Below are 15,000 nucleotides of genomic sequence, written 5' to 3' on the forward strand. Positions count from 1 at the left end.
TCGAGAACCGATAAACAGATATCGGTTTTCTTTTCAATCAGGAGTAAATCATTCTTTTGAAAATATAACTTCAGAATTGTTCTGCTCTTTCAATCAAATTAGGAATGCTTTCAAAATCTCCAGTCAGAAGTAATTGTGCGCCATCTGCATATTGGACAATAAAGCAATCAGATGAAGACTGTGAGAGATCATTCACATAGAGAGAGAAAAGTATTGGCCCGAGAACAGAGTCCTGCGGGACACCAAAGCAAACGTTGTCTAACCTATTGGTTAGACAACGAAACCAGAGTGGATGTATGTGTAACTTTGTACATTTATTAAATAGGATTTCCTGATTCACACTATCATAAGCTTTAGATAAGTTTAGCAGAATAAGAAGTGATATTTTTTTCTTATCCATAATTTCGCATATTTTGTCAGAAACTTTTAGGAACGGATTCTGTGGAGAGGCTTCTTCGAAATCCATGTTGACTTTCAGATAGCAATCTGTTAGATTCCAAAAATGACATGAGGTGCTTAAAAACATCTTTTTTTCTAAAATCTTAGAAAAGATTCGGAGCAGGAATGTTGGGCGGTAGTTGCTTATGTCATCAGTGTCATTCTTCTTATGGAGAGGAACAACATGAGATACTTTCCACAGATCTGGGATCGGACGTGTTTATTACTATTTTGAGATAAATAACGATGATTGGCAATGAATCTTTCATAAAATAATAAGGGATACGCCTGTCATACGAATTAGTTTCGGTGAGGGTTTTATGGCCAATATCGTTTCACAGGCCACTGGATCAGGTCTAAATATGCTTCTAGGATTTGCATTTTCATTAAGACTTCTATTTACTTTTTTGTTATTATTTGCATTATGATTTTCTTGTGATTTTTCGCATGCAAGTCTACCAATATCAGAAAAAAAATGCTCTCTCCATCTGAACATTGCCATTGTTGAGTACCTGGAATTTTGTTTATCGGGATCATTTTCCTGAGGGTCTTCCATGTGGCAGTAATATCAATTTTACTGCTTTGAAATTCTCCTTAAAACGTTTTTTCCTTGATTTATGAGCAATTTCAGTTGTCACTTTTCTCCTTTATATTGCTCACGCAGTGACAAACATGAAGGAATAGACTTAATTCTTTTCCTAAGAAGGTCTCCAACATTCATTGCATTCATCTTTTACAAATGGAGCACAAGAGTCAATACATTTTTATAAATACGTCATTAAGAGTCTGCACATGTGAATTAACATCATCGGAATGTAAGATATTATTAAGCGCAGGGATTTCGTTCAAAGGCAGACTAGGAAAGCTGTCTATGTTATAGTTCCTCATGCATCTAAAAGTACGAAATACTGGTTGTCTTTTTGGTTTACATACATTTGGTGTTGCGGCTGTTCATTCATGATCCGCACTCGGGCTGCGGGCAATTCCGAAGTTAGATATGACCTCAGAATTGTTTGTAATCATATGATTTGTGAGTGATGCGGAAGTGGGGGTCATCCTGGTTGTCAACACATTGTGTTGTCCGGCGCTAAGAGATTAGCACTAATATCCCCTACAATAATAACTGGCTTTCTACATAAGCAACTACTCCGTAGATAATCCGAAATATTGGTAAAGGACGGAGCATGAGCATGAGGATGGCGGTAGATGCAACCGACAATGATTGATGGCATTTTTTACACTGGATATTAACCCAGATATTTTCAACGCCTTCTGATAAATCAACATCTGCACTAATTTTGCTGGCTATAAGGTCGTTTCTGACATAGATACAAGCTCCTCCCCCGCGTCCATCATCCTTCCGATAGATAAGATAGTTATGTTAACTAAAGAATCACTTATACAAGGGAGTAGCCATGTCTCACTTGTACATAACACATCAACATGATTATTCTTTAGTAATATTTCTACTTCGTCTTTTTTACTAAGTAGGGATTGTGCATTTGTGTGCATAAATTTTATAAGATCCTTTTTCTTTTTACTACTATCTGATATGAGAGAGAGAGAGAGAGAAAGAGAAAGAGAGAGAGAGAGAGAGAATGCTGATAGGAGTGCTTAGGCACCCGGTGGAAAATAGGTTTATATCTGCTCAGAACATTTTATTAATCTCCATATTAATTTTTTACACTTTTTCAAATTTGAGACAGGTAATCACTTTCAAACTCTATCTTCACTATCTATCAAGGCCAAACAAGGTCAACATTATCGACATATGTTTTGGCAGCAGTCATGTACTCTGGAAAGCACAACAGCAATTTTATTTATATATATATTTTTTTTTTTAATAAATTGATTTATCATAATCTAAATTTACAGGCAAACCATCCCTGGATCCAACTCATCCAGACTTTATCCCAAGTGTTTTCAAGCACTGTTCATTAGATGAAAACAAAGCAGGCATGCAGTTGCCTGTTGCCTTTGTATCTGAAATGTCATATGGTCAAGCAAATGAAACAACTGAAGAGGGCTTATCTCTTAAGGTCAAATTATTGAGGAGAGTGAAAAATGTGTCTTGTGCTTGTGGGCCTTTATGTGACTTCATTGTCTCCTTTGTATTAACACCTTGAATGGCACAGATTTCAAAGAACAATACCCTATATAGCTAAAAATCATAGATTTCAGTAGCAGATTATGTCATCATAAAATCATCATTATTACTGTTATGTTGGTGAAATATTCTTAGATGTCAGGATATTAAATATGAGCCATTTCGAAAGATCGTCGATCCTTATTTCGGCAGACAGACTTTATTGGCACTCTTTTAGCTGCACAACTAGTTTTCACTTCGGTTCTTGAAGAAGCAAAGAATTCGTACGCCATATTCACTCACGCGGATAGCGAGGTATCTGCGAGCGACGGGTTTGTTTTCACCAAGTGGAATGGTGACTTCGACTCGTGACGTCACATCGAATCGGGCTATCCGACGATGAGCGGATAAAATCGCAAATACAAAAAATCGTATTAGATCTATGGGGTCTTACGATATAAATTTTATGGATCTAGAATATCTATAGAAATCATATGGATGAAGATATTTTCAAGGTAAGCTGAGTTTCCGAATTGGACTAGTTACCCCCAAAACATTTTTTATTGTCATAATCAAAGAAAGCGTTATATTTTTTTTCGGTGTAACTCGTTCGTAGTAAAAATATCATGCTATTAAACCAAAGAGAAAAAATAAAAGGAAATTATAAAGTACAATTAGTAAACATTATAATATGATGAGAAGAATGTTGCGGTAACAGTAACAACATCAACACACAAACACTTTTACTCTATTCATCAGTGATCTGTTATATAATTGATCTTACATAGAAACATCAATATATCTGCCTTTGAAGTTCTGTGAACCACTTCCGCCCACGGACATTGTCTGAGAGTCTTGCATCTACGCGCATTCTCGGCACTTTGAGATCGGTATTGCACGTCGCCAGAGCACATGTGCCGAGTGAGTCTTTTCTTTGTTTTAAGAGGTTTGTCCTTTTCACGCCGCCCAGAGAAAAATGCATATTTAATTAGAAAAAAACTGATGAGATTGATTGTTTTGATATCTCTTCTATCTCCGTTTCTTCTTTCTCTTTCTCTCTTTTCTTTATTTCCAGTCGTTTATTTTCATCATCTGCGAAAGTGAATTGTATCACTTTTCGTACAAGATGTCGATACTAATTCCCAGAAAAGTTTCGCTCAAAAGAAGGGGTTAACTCGGCAGAGAAACAGAGAGCCGGATGCACATAGTGCAGGGTTTAGCATTTATGCACACATCCAATTAAAGACGTGCTAATGCATGTGCTCGTATGTACTGTGTGTGCACATATGATCAAACATGCAAACACGTGTCACACAGACAGGATGAAACACTGGTGCAGTAGGAATGCGTTAAAATGTTTCTCTTCTGATACAATACAAATCTGAGATAAATATCTGCTTCGACTTTGCATTTTACAACGTGCGTGGAGGCCCACGCACGTGGGCCTCCACGTTGAATTATCTACTGAGGCAGCGTCTCATTTCATGCGCACAGACGCGAATACATACTTATATAGAGATAGATATATACACGTGTATATGTATACATGCATATATATATATACATACATATATATATATATATATATATATATATATATATATATATATATATATATATATAAATATATATATATACACACACACACACACACACACACACACACACGCACGCACGCACCCACACACACACACACACACACACACACACACACAGGCACGCACGCACCCACACCCACACCCACACACACACACACACACACACACACACACACACACACACACACACACACACACACACACACATATATATATATATATATATATATATATATATATATATATATATATATATATATATATATTCGTATATATATATGTGTGTGTGTGTGTGTGTGTACACAAGCACTGCGTTCCCTCCTTCCCGCCCGCCTCGCACTTCCTTTGCACTTTGCATTTACTTGTGGCAGCAAATGTGTTCTCCTGATTTTTATTTTGGCTGTTTTATATTAAGGGGAGTCTTTTTTATGTTGTTTCGCATCTTTTTTCCTATTATTCTTTGGTCTTATCCTTTCTCCTTCTTCGCCTCCTTTCCGCCTCCTCCTCTTCCGCGGACTCTTCCTTCTCTCCACCTATCATTATTACCCTCCTCCTCTCGTCCTACTCTCCTTCTCCCTCAGTCTTTCGTTCACTTTTCGATTTCTCATTCATTTGCTCGTTCATTTACTCACTCACTCACCCATTCACTAACTCATTCATTCACTCGCTCGCCCGCCCTGTCACTCCTTCAATTACTTGCTCATTTACTCGCTGACTCGCTCACTCATTCATTGACTCTCTCATCTGCTTCCTTCCGAATCCTCTGCCCATTGAGGATGCAAGCAATTGTAGGCCTATTTGACTGGAGTGTAAATAACAGCAGTATTCATAGTCGTAGGAGCAAAATCATTATTGTTATTAATTTGATTGTCATTATTATCGCCATGCCTACATACTCGTCTGTTCTGCAGCCCGTTTGACTGATACCATGTTAGGCCATTTCATTCCATTATAGTATATCATTATTTTTTATAGATGGCTTCCGGACAGTCAATATGCAGTCATAGAAACAGCTGATTTTTTCATAGCCGATTACAATTAATATCCGCCGGCCGGCCACACTCGTTGCGTGGGCACCTCGGCTGGCACCTCGGCTGTTCGATATTTTGATTTTCGTTTTGTATCACCTTTCAAAAGAAAACCCGAAAAGACTTTCATGTGGAGGAGACATTCCGTCAGTCCAGTAGTGACTGAGCAGAACAGTCTTGGTAAAGGTCTCATAATCCAAAACCAGTTGTTTCTTGCGCCCGAATGACTTTGCACCCTCTTGCGTGTTGTCCTTCGCCACGACTCGCCCAAACCGGGCCACCAGAAACGACCATTACCAAGCCCCTTGAAAGAAACGCCCAGGAGTCCTTCTCAAAAGCAAATTCATCTTCGTCACTTGGTGCTTGGCGTTCGTGCTTTTGGCCGAACCGAATCGCCTTCGGAAAGGATTCTTTTTTAAAGGCTGACCTCCAGGGAGTTATATGGCGCTTGAAACTGGCCCTGGCAATGATAGGCTCATAAAACGTAGGCCGCAATACCTGTTTTCACAGAAATTTTGCGTACATATTTACATTTATTTTGTCTGTAACTTTAGTGGTAGATTTTTCTTCTGCACGTGCTTGAAAATAATAATGCTGACTTTAACATTAATTTCAAGATTGAAGTTAGAGATGGCCGTAAAGATACTCAAAGGACGATGAGATAAAACATTGAGATACAAGGTAAAAGAGAAAAATTAATCAAGAAAAAAAGAAAAGTTTAAGGAAATAGAACATTCATATTGGTGCTTATTGCATTGCCAGTATGTGCGCAATTACATTGTTAATAATGGTAAAAGTGTTGGACATTACATTAATTGTAATGATAATAAAAATGAAAATTATACGTCAGTAAAGATGAAGATGATCGGAACAGTAGTAATAGCAGTAGTACTGTAATGGTAATAATGATAATAATGGTGATAATTATGATATTGATGATAATAGCGATGATGATGATCATAACAATAGTTATAGTAATAATGATGATAAGGATAACACAGTTCCACGTGTGTGTGCTTTCTAATTAAACTGTGATCAGACCTACTCTTCCGTAATAATCAGATGATATAACTCCTACCTGGAAATAATAAATAGATAGAACAGGATAATATTGGCGATATGATTGTTAATTAAATATTACATAAACAAAGGCAAAATATTTTTTTCCTGAAAATCGTAGAGCTGCTGTGAGACACGTATTTTTCAGCGAATATTAAGTTTACCTCATGATTTCGAATCTTATAAACTCTCTAAAGCGCCAATGATCATCTCCTTGAACGTTCATGGGCTTTACAATAGGCAGTTGATATCAGTGGGTTTTACAGTAGGGATTTCCATAGTGATGAAGGCGATATTCCTGAATATTCAGTAGAGATCGGTCAATCAAATCAAAGCTTGAATTAATGACACTTTATAACTGAGAAATTAATTACTTCCCTGTGATGATGATAAAAAGCAGTACCAATAAGAGGAACAAAAGCAAATGATAATCCTTAATACTGCCTTACACGATTATTGCATGACTTAATCATCAAAGGTGTTTCCAGTTTGTCAAAGAGAAGCGAGAGAGGAGCACGTGCATAGACTCACTCCGAATAAATCTTCTTATTTCGATGATTGTCAGGTAAATATCGCGACTAAATCGATGTACTTGTCCTGTACCTTCATTTCAGGTTTGATTATCTGATATGCCGAGATATGAAAACTTTGTGATTTGGTTAAACGTTCCTTTATTCAAAATGTCTAGCTGTGTTTATCTTAAATTTTATTTGTATTATTTATTCTGAGAGTACGCATATAGGTGTGTGTGTGTGTGTGTGTGTGTGTGTGTGTGTGTGTGTGTGTGTGTGTGTGTGTGTGTGTGTGTGTGTGTGTGTGTGTGTGTGTGTGTGTGTGTGTGTGTGTGTGTGTGTGTGTGTGTGTGTGTGTGTGTGTGTGTGTGTGTGTGTGTGTGTGTGTGTGTGTGTGTGTGTGTGTGTGTAGGCCTACATGTATGTGCACTACTAGGTACTGGTGTCCCATGTTCCCTTTCAGATGTATCTTATGTTTGCGTTACATACAATTGCCAGTCGCTAAAGAGGTATAGACGAAAGAGGGAATGATGGAAAAGTTGGAAATAAAAGAGAGAGGGGGGATGGGGGAGAGAAAAAGGCGGCGAGGTTAGACTTCTGTCACTTTCCAGCGAAATGTGTTCCGATTTTTTTCTAAAACGAAATTCATTGGATAATACTTTGTCACGCGTTTCTTTTCTTTTCTTGGCAGCAATGGGAAATAACAAAATTGACTGATTTCTATAATCTTACATTAATTTATTATTCATATTCTTGTCATTATGTTAGCTTATTTACTACAGATATTTGTCGCCTTTATTCTTATTTAGTTTTATTGCTGTATCCTGTTTCCTCTTTCTGCGGGATGCACTCAGAGATTCGCTGCTTGCAGGTTGCCTCTCCTGCTTCTCCCGCTGGTGGCCGCAGACCTAGCGCAGCAGGCACCATGGGCGGGCCCCAGCCTATGGCCGGCCAACTACGGCGACCGACAGCCCTCCTTCGCCGACAGGACGGTCGGCTCCCCCGAGCAGGCAGACGAGACAGCGCAGGACACCTCCGGCGCCGTCTCCGACGATGACTTACGCTGCGACCAGCGTCCGATTTACGAGGCGAGAGACGTCGCCCACCTGAAGTCTTGCTCGGGCGCCAATAAACGCAATGATAAGAAGCCTATCGAAGAGGAGATGGAGGGCGAGGGTCGCCCCCGCGGCCCCGAGGTCTTCATCCTGTTCCTGAACGTCAACTGCACCCCGGGGACTGGCCAGCACCCGATCTGCTACAGCTGCATGTGTTCCAGGCAATTTCATTGGGCGAATGAGGCCCAGGCAGACCGATTCCACGACGACATGACCATCCATGCCACGGTGGACTTACCTGGGGAGCGCAGGGCAGGCACCGACAAGAAGGCCGCACCCGACAGGCGCAAAGGCCGGCGTCATGACAAGCAAAATAGTCGGAAAGGCAAGGGCGCCACCAGCCGCTCCGCAAGTGAAAACGAACGAGATAAAAGAGATTCCTGGAAAAACAAAGAAAGCAGTAGAGATTCCTTGGAAAAGGACGAACGCAGTAGAGATTCCTGGAAAAACAAAGAAGGCAGTAGAGATTCCTGGAAAAACAAAGAAAGCAGTAGAGATTCCTTGGAAAAGGACGAACGCAGTAGAGATTCCTGGAAAAACAAAGAAGGCAGTAGAGATTCCTTGGAAAACAAAGAAGGCAGTAGAGATTCCTGGAAAAACAAAGAAGGCAGTAGAGATTCCTTGGAAAACAAAGAAGGCAGTAGAGATTCCTGGAAAAACAAAGAAGGCAGTAGAGATTCCTTGGAAAAGGACGAACGCAGTAGAGATTCCTTGGAAAACGAAGAAGGCAATAGAGATTCCTGCAAAAACAAAGAAGGCAGTAGAGATTCCTTGGAAAACGAATAAGGCAGTAGAGATTCGCGAAACAATCGCAAGCACGAGAGGGCTGACGCGGTGCAAAAGTTTGCAAACACGTGTAATAAGTAAGTCGAACTAAGTTATTCAGAAACAGTCAGTTTAATTTACACGGAAGGCAGTTGACAGAAAGGCTTCAGCACTAACAGTTTGGTATAAAAAAAAAAATTATGTTTTTGCAAGGATTTTCGTTTCAGTTTCCCCCTGTACACAATACATACAGAGGGGTTGTAACTTTTTCTACGCCAATGTTGTTTTCCTATATAGTCAGCATCTATTCCATGCTTATACACTAAACCTATTAACCTAGGTAATTGTTTTTTTTTTAAGTTCTATTCCATTTGCAAGGATGCATTTCTAGCAAGCGCTGTGCTTGCATCACATAAAAAAAACATTCACCTTTAAGTTCTAAATGGCTTACACTGTAAGAGATCCCTTGCTTACTATGTCCAGTTGGATCATTTATTTTCGTTTACAATAAAATGTGAAATTTTGCCAGACTTTCACATCCTCAATCCCTACAAAGTGATAATAATGGAAACAATATTATGTCTTACTAATTACAAATTTTATCAGTGAAATTTGCATAACTTCATTAATTAATCAAATTCACTCTCACTCCTCAATCATCATCAGCATAAAAGCATTCGAACCGTGATTCACAATCTCGCCCGTAAGTAATGCTGGGTTGAATCTGGCACAGATGAATATGGTATCACTTTTAAATATAATAAAGTTTGACATCTGGTAACTACTTTATTGAAATCATTATCGGTCAACCATATACAATACTGAGAGCAGACAAAATTGATTTCTGAAAATGAATAAAATGCTGATAAAAGTGGATGATTAAGACAAAACATAGTATGTATATACATATAAATATGTATATAAATATATATATATATATATATATATATATATATATATATATATATATATATATATATATATATATATATATCTGTGTGTGTGTGTGTGTGTGTGTGTGTGTGTGTGTGTGTGTGTGCGTGTGTGTGTGTGTGTGTGTGTGTGTGTATATGTATGTATATATATATATATATATATATATATATATATATATATATATATATATATATATATGAAAGATGGAATAAAACACTATCGCACTGATATGATGAATAAATAACCTCTCCGATAGGGACTCAAACCCTCACTTTGAAGGCAGGTAACTGCAAGACGAATGCTTGGAGCTAGTTAGCTCCTAGTTGCACACAGTTATTAGTGGGTCGCGCAGCTCTGCGGTAGAGCATTCGTCTTGCAGTTACCGGCCTGCAAAGTGAGGGAACTGAATGGAAAAACACTCTACCGTGTTGATACTATGGTAGAAAAAACACAATGCACAAACTAGCTTTACTGGTGAAAATGAGACAACAGTTTCGGAATCGTCCTCGATTCCATCTCCATATGTGTGTGTACATGATAAACGTGTGTGTGTATGTTTATACATACATACATACATACATACATACATACATACATACATACATATATATATAATATATATATATATATATATATATATATATATATATATATATATATATATATATATATATATATATATATATATATATATATATATATATATATATATATATATATATATATATATATATGTGTGTGTGTCTGTGTGTGTGTAAGTGTGTGTTTGTGTGTGTGTGTGTGTGTGTATATATATATATAAATATATATATATATATATATATATATATATAAATATATATATATATATATGTATGTATGTATGTATGTATGTGTGTGTGTGTGTGTGTGTGTGTGTGTGTGTGTGCACATCTGTGTGTGTCGGTGTGTGTGTTTATGCACACCTGTGTGTGACGGTGTGTGCATGTATTATACATATGTGTGTGTCTGTGTTTACATGTGTATAAATATGTGTGTGTACGTATGTGTGTGTTTTATTCAACCACCTCGCTGCACCGACTCCCACCCGTTCGTGGTGGAGGCCGTCGCGGATCCCGCCTCCTTCCCTTCCGCGAACGGCCGGACGTAAACAACATGGGAGGCAACAGCTGATGCTGATTAGGCCATGAGTGGTTATCTCCGGACGAGCTTTTGCAGACACGTGTCATCGATTCTTATCAATGTGATGTAGCAGTACATTGTATTGAGGGAAATAGGTGGTTATTTTATAGTTTTCAGTTGATAGTGAATAATTATGTTTTAAAAGTCGTAACATTTTGATACTTGGTCCTTAGACATATCCGAAAACGTTAAAGAATATCCTTATTACATAGAGAAAAAGTAATCAATCATGTTATCCATACCATTTAGGTTGCAGTGATAGGCGGTTTACGGCAGAAAGTCCCTGTGCTGCTGCCTCATGCTCCCGTAAGTAGCAGTCATTAAACGTGTAGAATAATAGGAAGTTGCAACGGATCTTGCTGACCTTACAGAATAGTTCTGGCCAACGGATTGTAATGATTTTCTTATCAATGGAATCTCACACTCTACTATCCAAATGTATAGAAATTATTGGGCAGAAACTCCCCAAGCCACCGCATTCTTGGCTCCGATAACAGGGGAAGGCATGAAAGGTACCAGGGAAATTGGGTAAATTTGGAAAAAGACGCCACCAACTTCAGGAGGAAACTAGATTCGTTCAATTTCTATTGTTTTGATTCTGGTGATTCTGGTGTTTGTTTCCATCGGAAATGGCTAGATTGTCTTTTCCATACCAGAGTTGCGCCACTCTTGATATCATGCATGTACACTATGGAATTCTCATTCTCTGCTGTAATCACGTTACCGATTTAGTCACAATATTGTATAATGCAGGTGGCTGTGCCCCCTGCAATCCCCTCCACCCCCCACCCCATGGGGGGCTACTGCTCCCCAACCCCCACCCCAGAAAGCAAAGAATCTTTCACGTATTCACGGCAGGAGAAAGCGTCGGACAGACTTGGCATCGGGCGGTCCCGCATGTCAGCTGTAGTTATGAAAATTATACACTGCAGAGGGCTGTGCCCCCTGCGACCCCCTTGTTGGGGGGGGGGGGCAGCTGCCCCCCCTCCCCCGCCCAGGTAAACAAATAATCCTCCATGTATTCACAGCAGGAGAGAGCGTCGGACAAAGTCAGCATTGGGCTCTTCCTCATGCCATTCATACGCACTGTACATTTAGTCACTTCAGTGAAAATAAATATAAGACATACCTATGCAGAGGAGGGGCCAGGGTGAGGGTCCTCGATGTCAATGGAGCGGCTTGCGAGAGCGGGAGCGCCGGAGCGGTCTGCGTGAGCACGAGCGACGCGACAGCAGGTTGCAGGGCACTTAGAGGCTGGAACTCCGTGTTCATGTAATAGTTTCAAGCTAGCCTCATCGTCTTCAAAATAATTTTTTATAACTTGAAATGGTTTGATACGACATCCTGCACACACGGAAATCATGGTGAGACTAATTTGAAAATTGATTTTCATGGTTTCTATTTTAGCTAATGTTCATTCATTGGCTGTTTCCCTTGTGAATTCTTTTCCCATTGGCTATTAAATCAACCGCCAGACAATTGATCTATGAAATCGTGACACTAGCCGTGATGTCACAGGCGAGATAACAGGAACAGTACAGGTACGAGAGACCCCGCGCATGAGTAGTGGAGAATTTGGTCAGTACTCCTGCAGCTCCTGTGTGAATCTTACCTCGTTATATTATTATTTTTATTTATTTTGAAAATGAAACAATTTCGTTATTATTGAAGACAACTTCTTTATTAATGGAAAGTAATGTGAATTATCATTGTTATTTTCATTGTGGATTATATTATTAGTGTTATTTAACCCTGCATTTTCCCTGGAACCTGTCATGCCCTCCCCTGCTATTGGGGCCAAGTTTGTCGCTAACGGGGGGGTTTCCACGTCATAAAGCCTACATATTTGCATTGTATAGAGTGAGAGGAATCCAACGATACTAATATTGCCGATGTCCGATTGGCATACATAAGCTATAAAATTACCAAATATAGATGATATACATGGATCAGTTACCTTATTTTCTAATGCAGGGGGCTGTCCCCCCCAGAGACCTATCATGTCCCCCAAGTTTCAATCAGGAAAACGATTAATCCTCCACATATTCACAGAAGACAGCATTGGATAGACTTGCCTTCAGGCGCTCCTGTATGTCACTTGTCATGGATACATGGAGGATTCTTTGAGTTGCGGGGGTTAGGGAGCAGTACCTCTCCATGGGGGGTTTGCATGGTGCATAGCCCCCTGCATTAGACAACATAGTGATCGATTCTGTGTATATTGTTTATTTTTTACCCTGTATATTGTTCATTGTTTATCCTTGGTACCTTTCATGCCCTTCACTAATATCAGGGCCTAGATTGTTGCTAGTGGGAGGGGTTCCGCAAAATGATTTCTACATCATTGGATACGAGAGAGTGATAGGAATCCATTGAATCCATCAACGATTCAATGGATTCCTCTCACTTTCTAGTATCCAAATATATAGAAATTATTATGCTGAAACCCCCAAATCCCCATTTTATTATGACAATCGGACTTACTGGGCAATATTTATTATTGTTAGATAAAAACAAATTAGATGACCATTTCTAATGCAATCACAGTCAGTAATCTTGATTAAGGTAAGATCTGATAGCAGGGAAGGGCATGAAGTATAACAGAGAAATGACAGAGTAAAACAGGCTGAAATAAGAATAGAGAATAAAGATGTGTAAAATGAGCACAAAAAGATGCTTTAAATCTGCTAGTGCAACTCTGTAGAAGTACCCACCATCTTTGAATGTCTATAGACCGCCAACTTTCAAAAAGCCCCTCGGGAATGCAACCTGTCTTTCAGTAAAACCTATGGAAATTAACACTTTCCAAACCACCAGTGGTTATCTTACAATAATAATTTTTGGGGGCATTTATGGTACTTGATGGGTTCACATATCAAGCTGTGATAGTTACTAATGTCTATTTCCTCTGCATAACCACTATAATTTTTTAGAAATGACCCAGAATCAACGCAACACTGGAAGCGAAACATTTCTCACCAGCGCTTTGTCAGGGAATGGTGTCTCAGACAGTCAAATATCACATTGGCGAAATGACACTTTCACAGGTTTTTGTATAGAATAACATAAATAACTATTAAAATATGTTAAAGAAGTTCAATAAAAAAAAGTATGTACAAAATGTATGAATTAGGAAAAGAAGACATTGGAAATTTCAAAATAATTGTTTTTCCAAGTGTGTAGTTTTATATGAACAAGTTGACAGTTTTACCCTGCAATATCCCTGGTACCTTTCATGCTTTCCCCTGTTGTCGGGGAATGAGAGGAATCCATCAATACTAAAATCATCACGATCCATTATGTGATACTATTGTATAGAATTACGAAGAGGATTACCTTTTTTGTGATTTATAATGGTAATACTGATATTCCTTACATTGCTTTCACTGATATGTGGCAGTACTTAGTAGCTTTACATAAAGTACTTTTCAGTTGTTTTTTAGTTGTAGTGAGAGCAGGTATTATGAGGTGATATTTTTAAGGAATCATGATGTGTATTTCTCATAATTAGAGGGGTCAGATGTTGCAAAACTTGTTAAGAGTTTATGAAAATATGTTAGTCATTTGTGTTTGTTCATGTCATATTTCACTGGTCACTATTATTTATTTGTTTTCCAGATATGAGTAAAGGATATAGGCCTACTATCATGACAAGAGTATTAGCTTTAAAGTTTTCAAAGAACAACATGGTCACCAAGGGATATTGGGTATCATTAGTGGTTGTGCTGAGTTTAACTGCATTCAGCCTGGGTAGTGAAGAGTGTCAAGGCATGAAGGATGGTGAAACTAAGCCTGAAGCAAGTGATGGCAGTACATGTGGATGTGCAGCAACTAGCAGACAAAAGATTGAAAATCCCGACTCTTCCACTACGAAAGAAGAACCAGAAGAAGCGCCAAATTTCAAATACACTTTGGAAGCCAACAGGGTGCCAAGCATCCCCAATATCCACCACATGGTCAAGATTCCTGGAGGAGAGTTCATCATGGGGACAAACGAGCCGGTTTTTGAAGCTGATGGGGAACATCCTGCAAGGAGGGTTAAGGTCAAGGAATTTTATATGGACACCTATGAAGTTTCAAATATGGCATTTGAATTATTTGTCAAAGCTACTGGATATAAGACAGAGGTAATTTTTTTTTTTTTTTTTATGCATCCCTTGGCATTATTGCCATGTTTTCTTTATTTTTCTCTTCTTTTCTTTCTTAAATTGTGTCAAAAATAGTTATTGTATACTGGTTATTAAACAGTAAAAAATTATGAGATAATTGTTGTTAGCTAAAACATTGATTGATATGATTTCA

General features: G+C 38.6%; 3 protein-coding genes across 5 annotated transcripts in view; all 3 read left to right on the plus strand.

Moving 5' to 3' along the window:
• Positions 1-15,000, plus strand: part of LOC113816244 (Kv channel-interacting protein 4) — a 521,919-nt gene that overhangs the window by 136,442 nt on the left and 370,477 nt on the right. The gene's annotated exons all lie outside the window — the stretch shown is intronic.
• On the plus strand, positions 6,623-9,125 carry LOC113817674 (protein FAM133). Its single transcript, XM_027369752.2, has 2 exons — positions 6,623-6,774; positions 7,593-9,125. Exons 1-2 carry the CDS (start codon positions 6,764-6,766, stop codon positions 8,620-8,622), a joined length of 1,041 nt encoding a protein of 346 aa, XP_027225553.2. The 5' UTR covers positions 6,623-6,763; the 3' UTR covers positions 8,623-9,125.
• The window catches only part of LOC113817671 (formylglycine-generating enzyme), a 9,753-nt gene continuing 5,485 nt past the window's right edge, over positions 10,733-15,000 (plus strand). Inside the window, exons 1-3 of one of the 2 annotated variants that reach the window (XM_070130259.1) lie at positions 10,733-10,821; positions 10,948-11,004; positions 14,317-14,825. In XM_070130259.1, the coding sequence (XP_069986360.1) occupies positions 14,319-14,825 (507 nt within the window). In that variant the 5' untranslated portion in view covers positions 10,733-10,821; positions 10,948-11,004; positions 14,317-14,318. The remainder of the gene's footprint in view (positions 10,822-10,947; positions 11,005-14,316; positions 14,826-15,000) is intronic. The other variant, XM_070130260.1, reaches the window with a different exon arrangement.

Source organism: Penaeus vannamei, chromosome 15, assembly GCF_042767895.1.
Source record: "Penaeus vannamei isolate JL-2024 chromosome 15, ASM4276789v1, whole genome shotgun sequence".
NCBI classification, from domain to species: domain Eukaryota; kingdom Metazoa; phylum Arthropoda; class Malacostraca; order Decapoda; family Penaeidae; genus Penaeus; species Penaeus vannamei.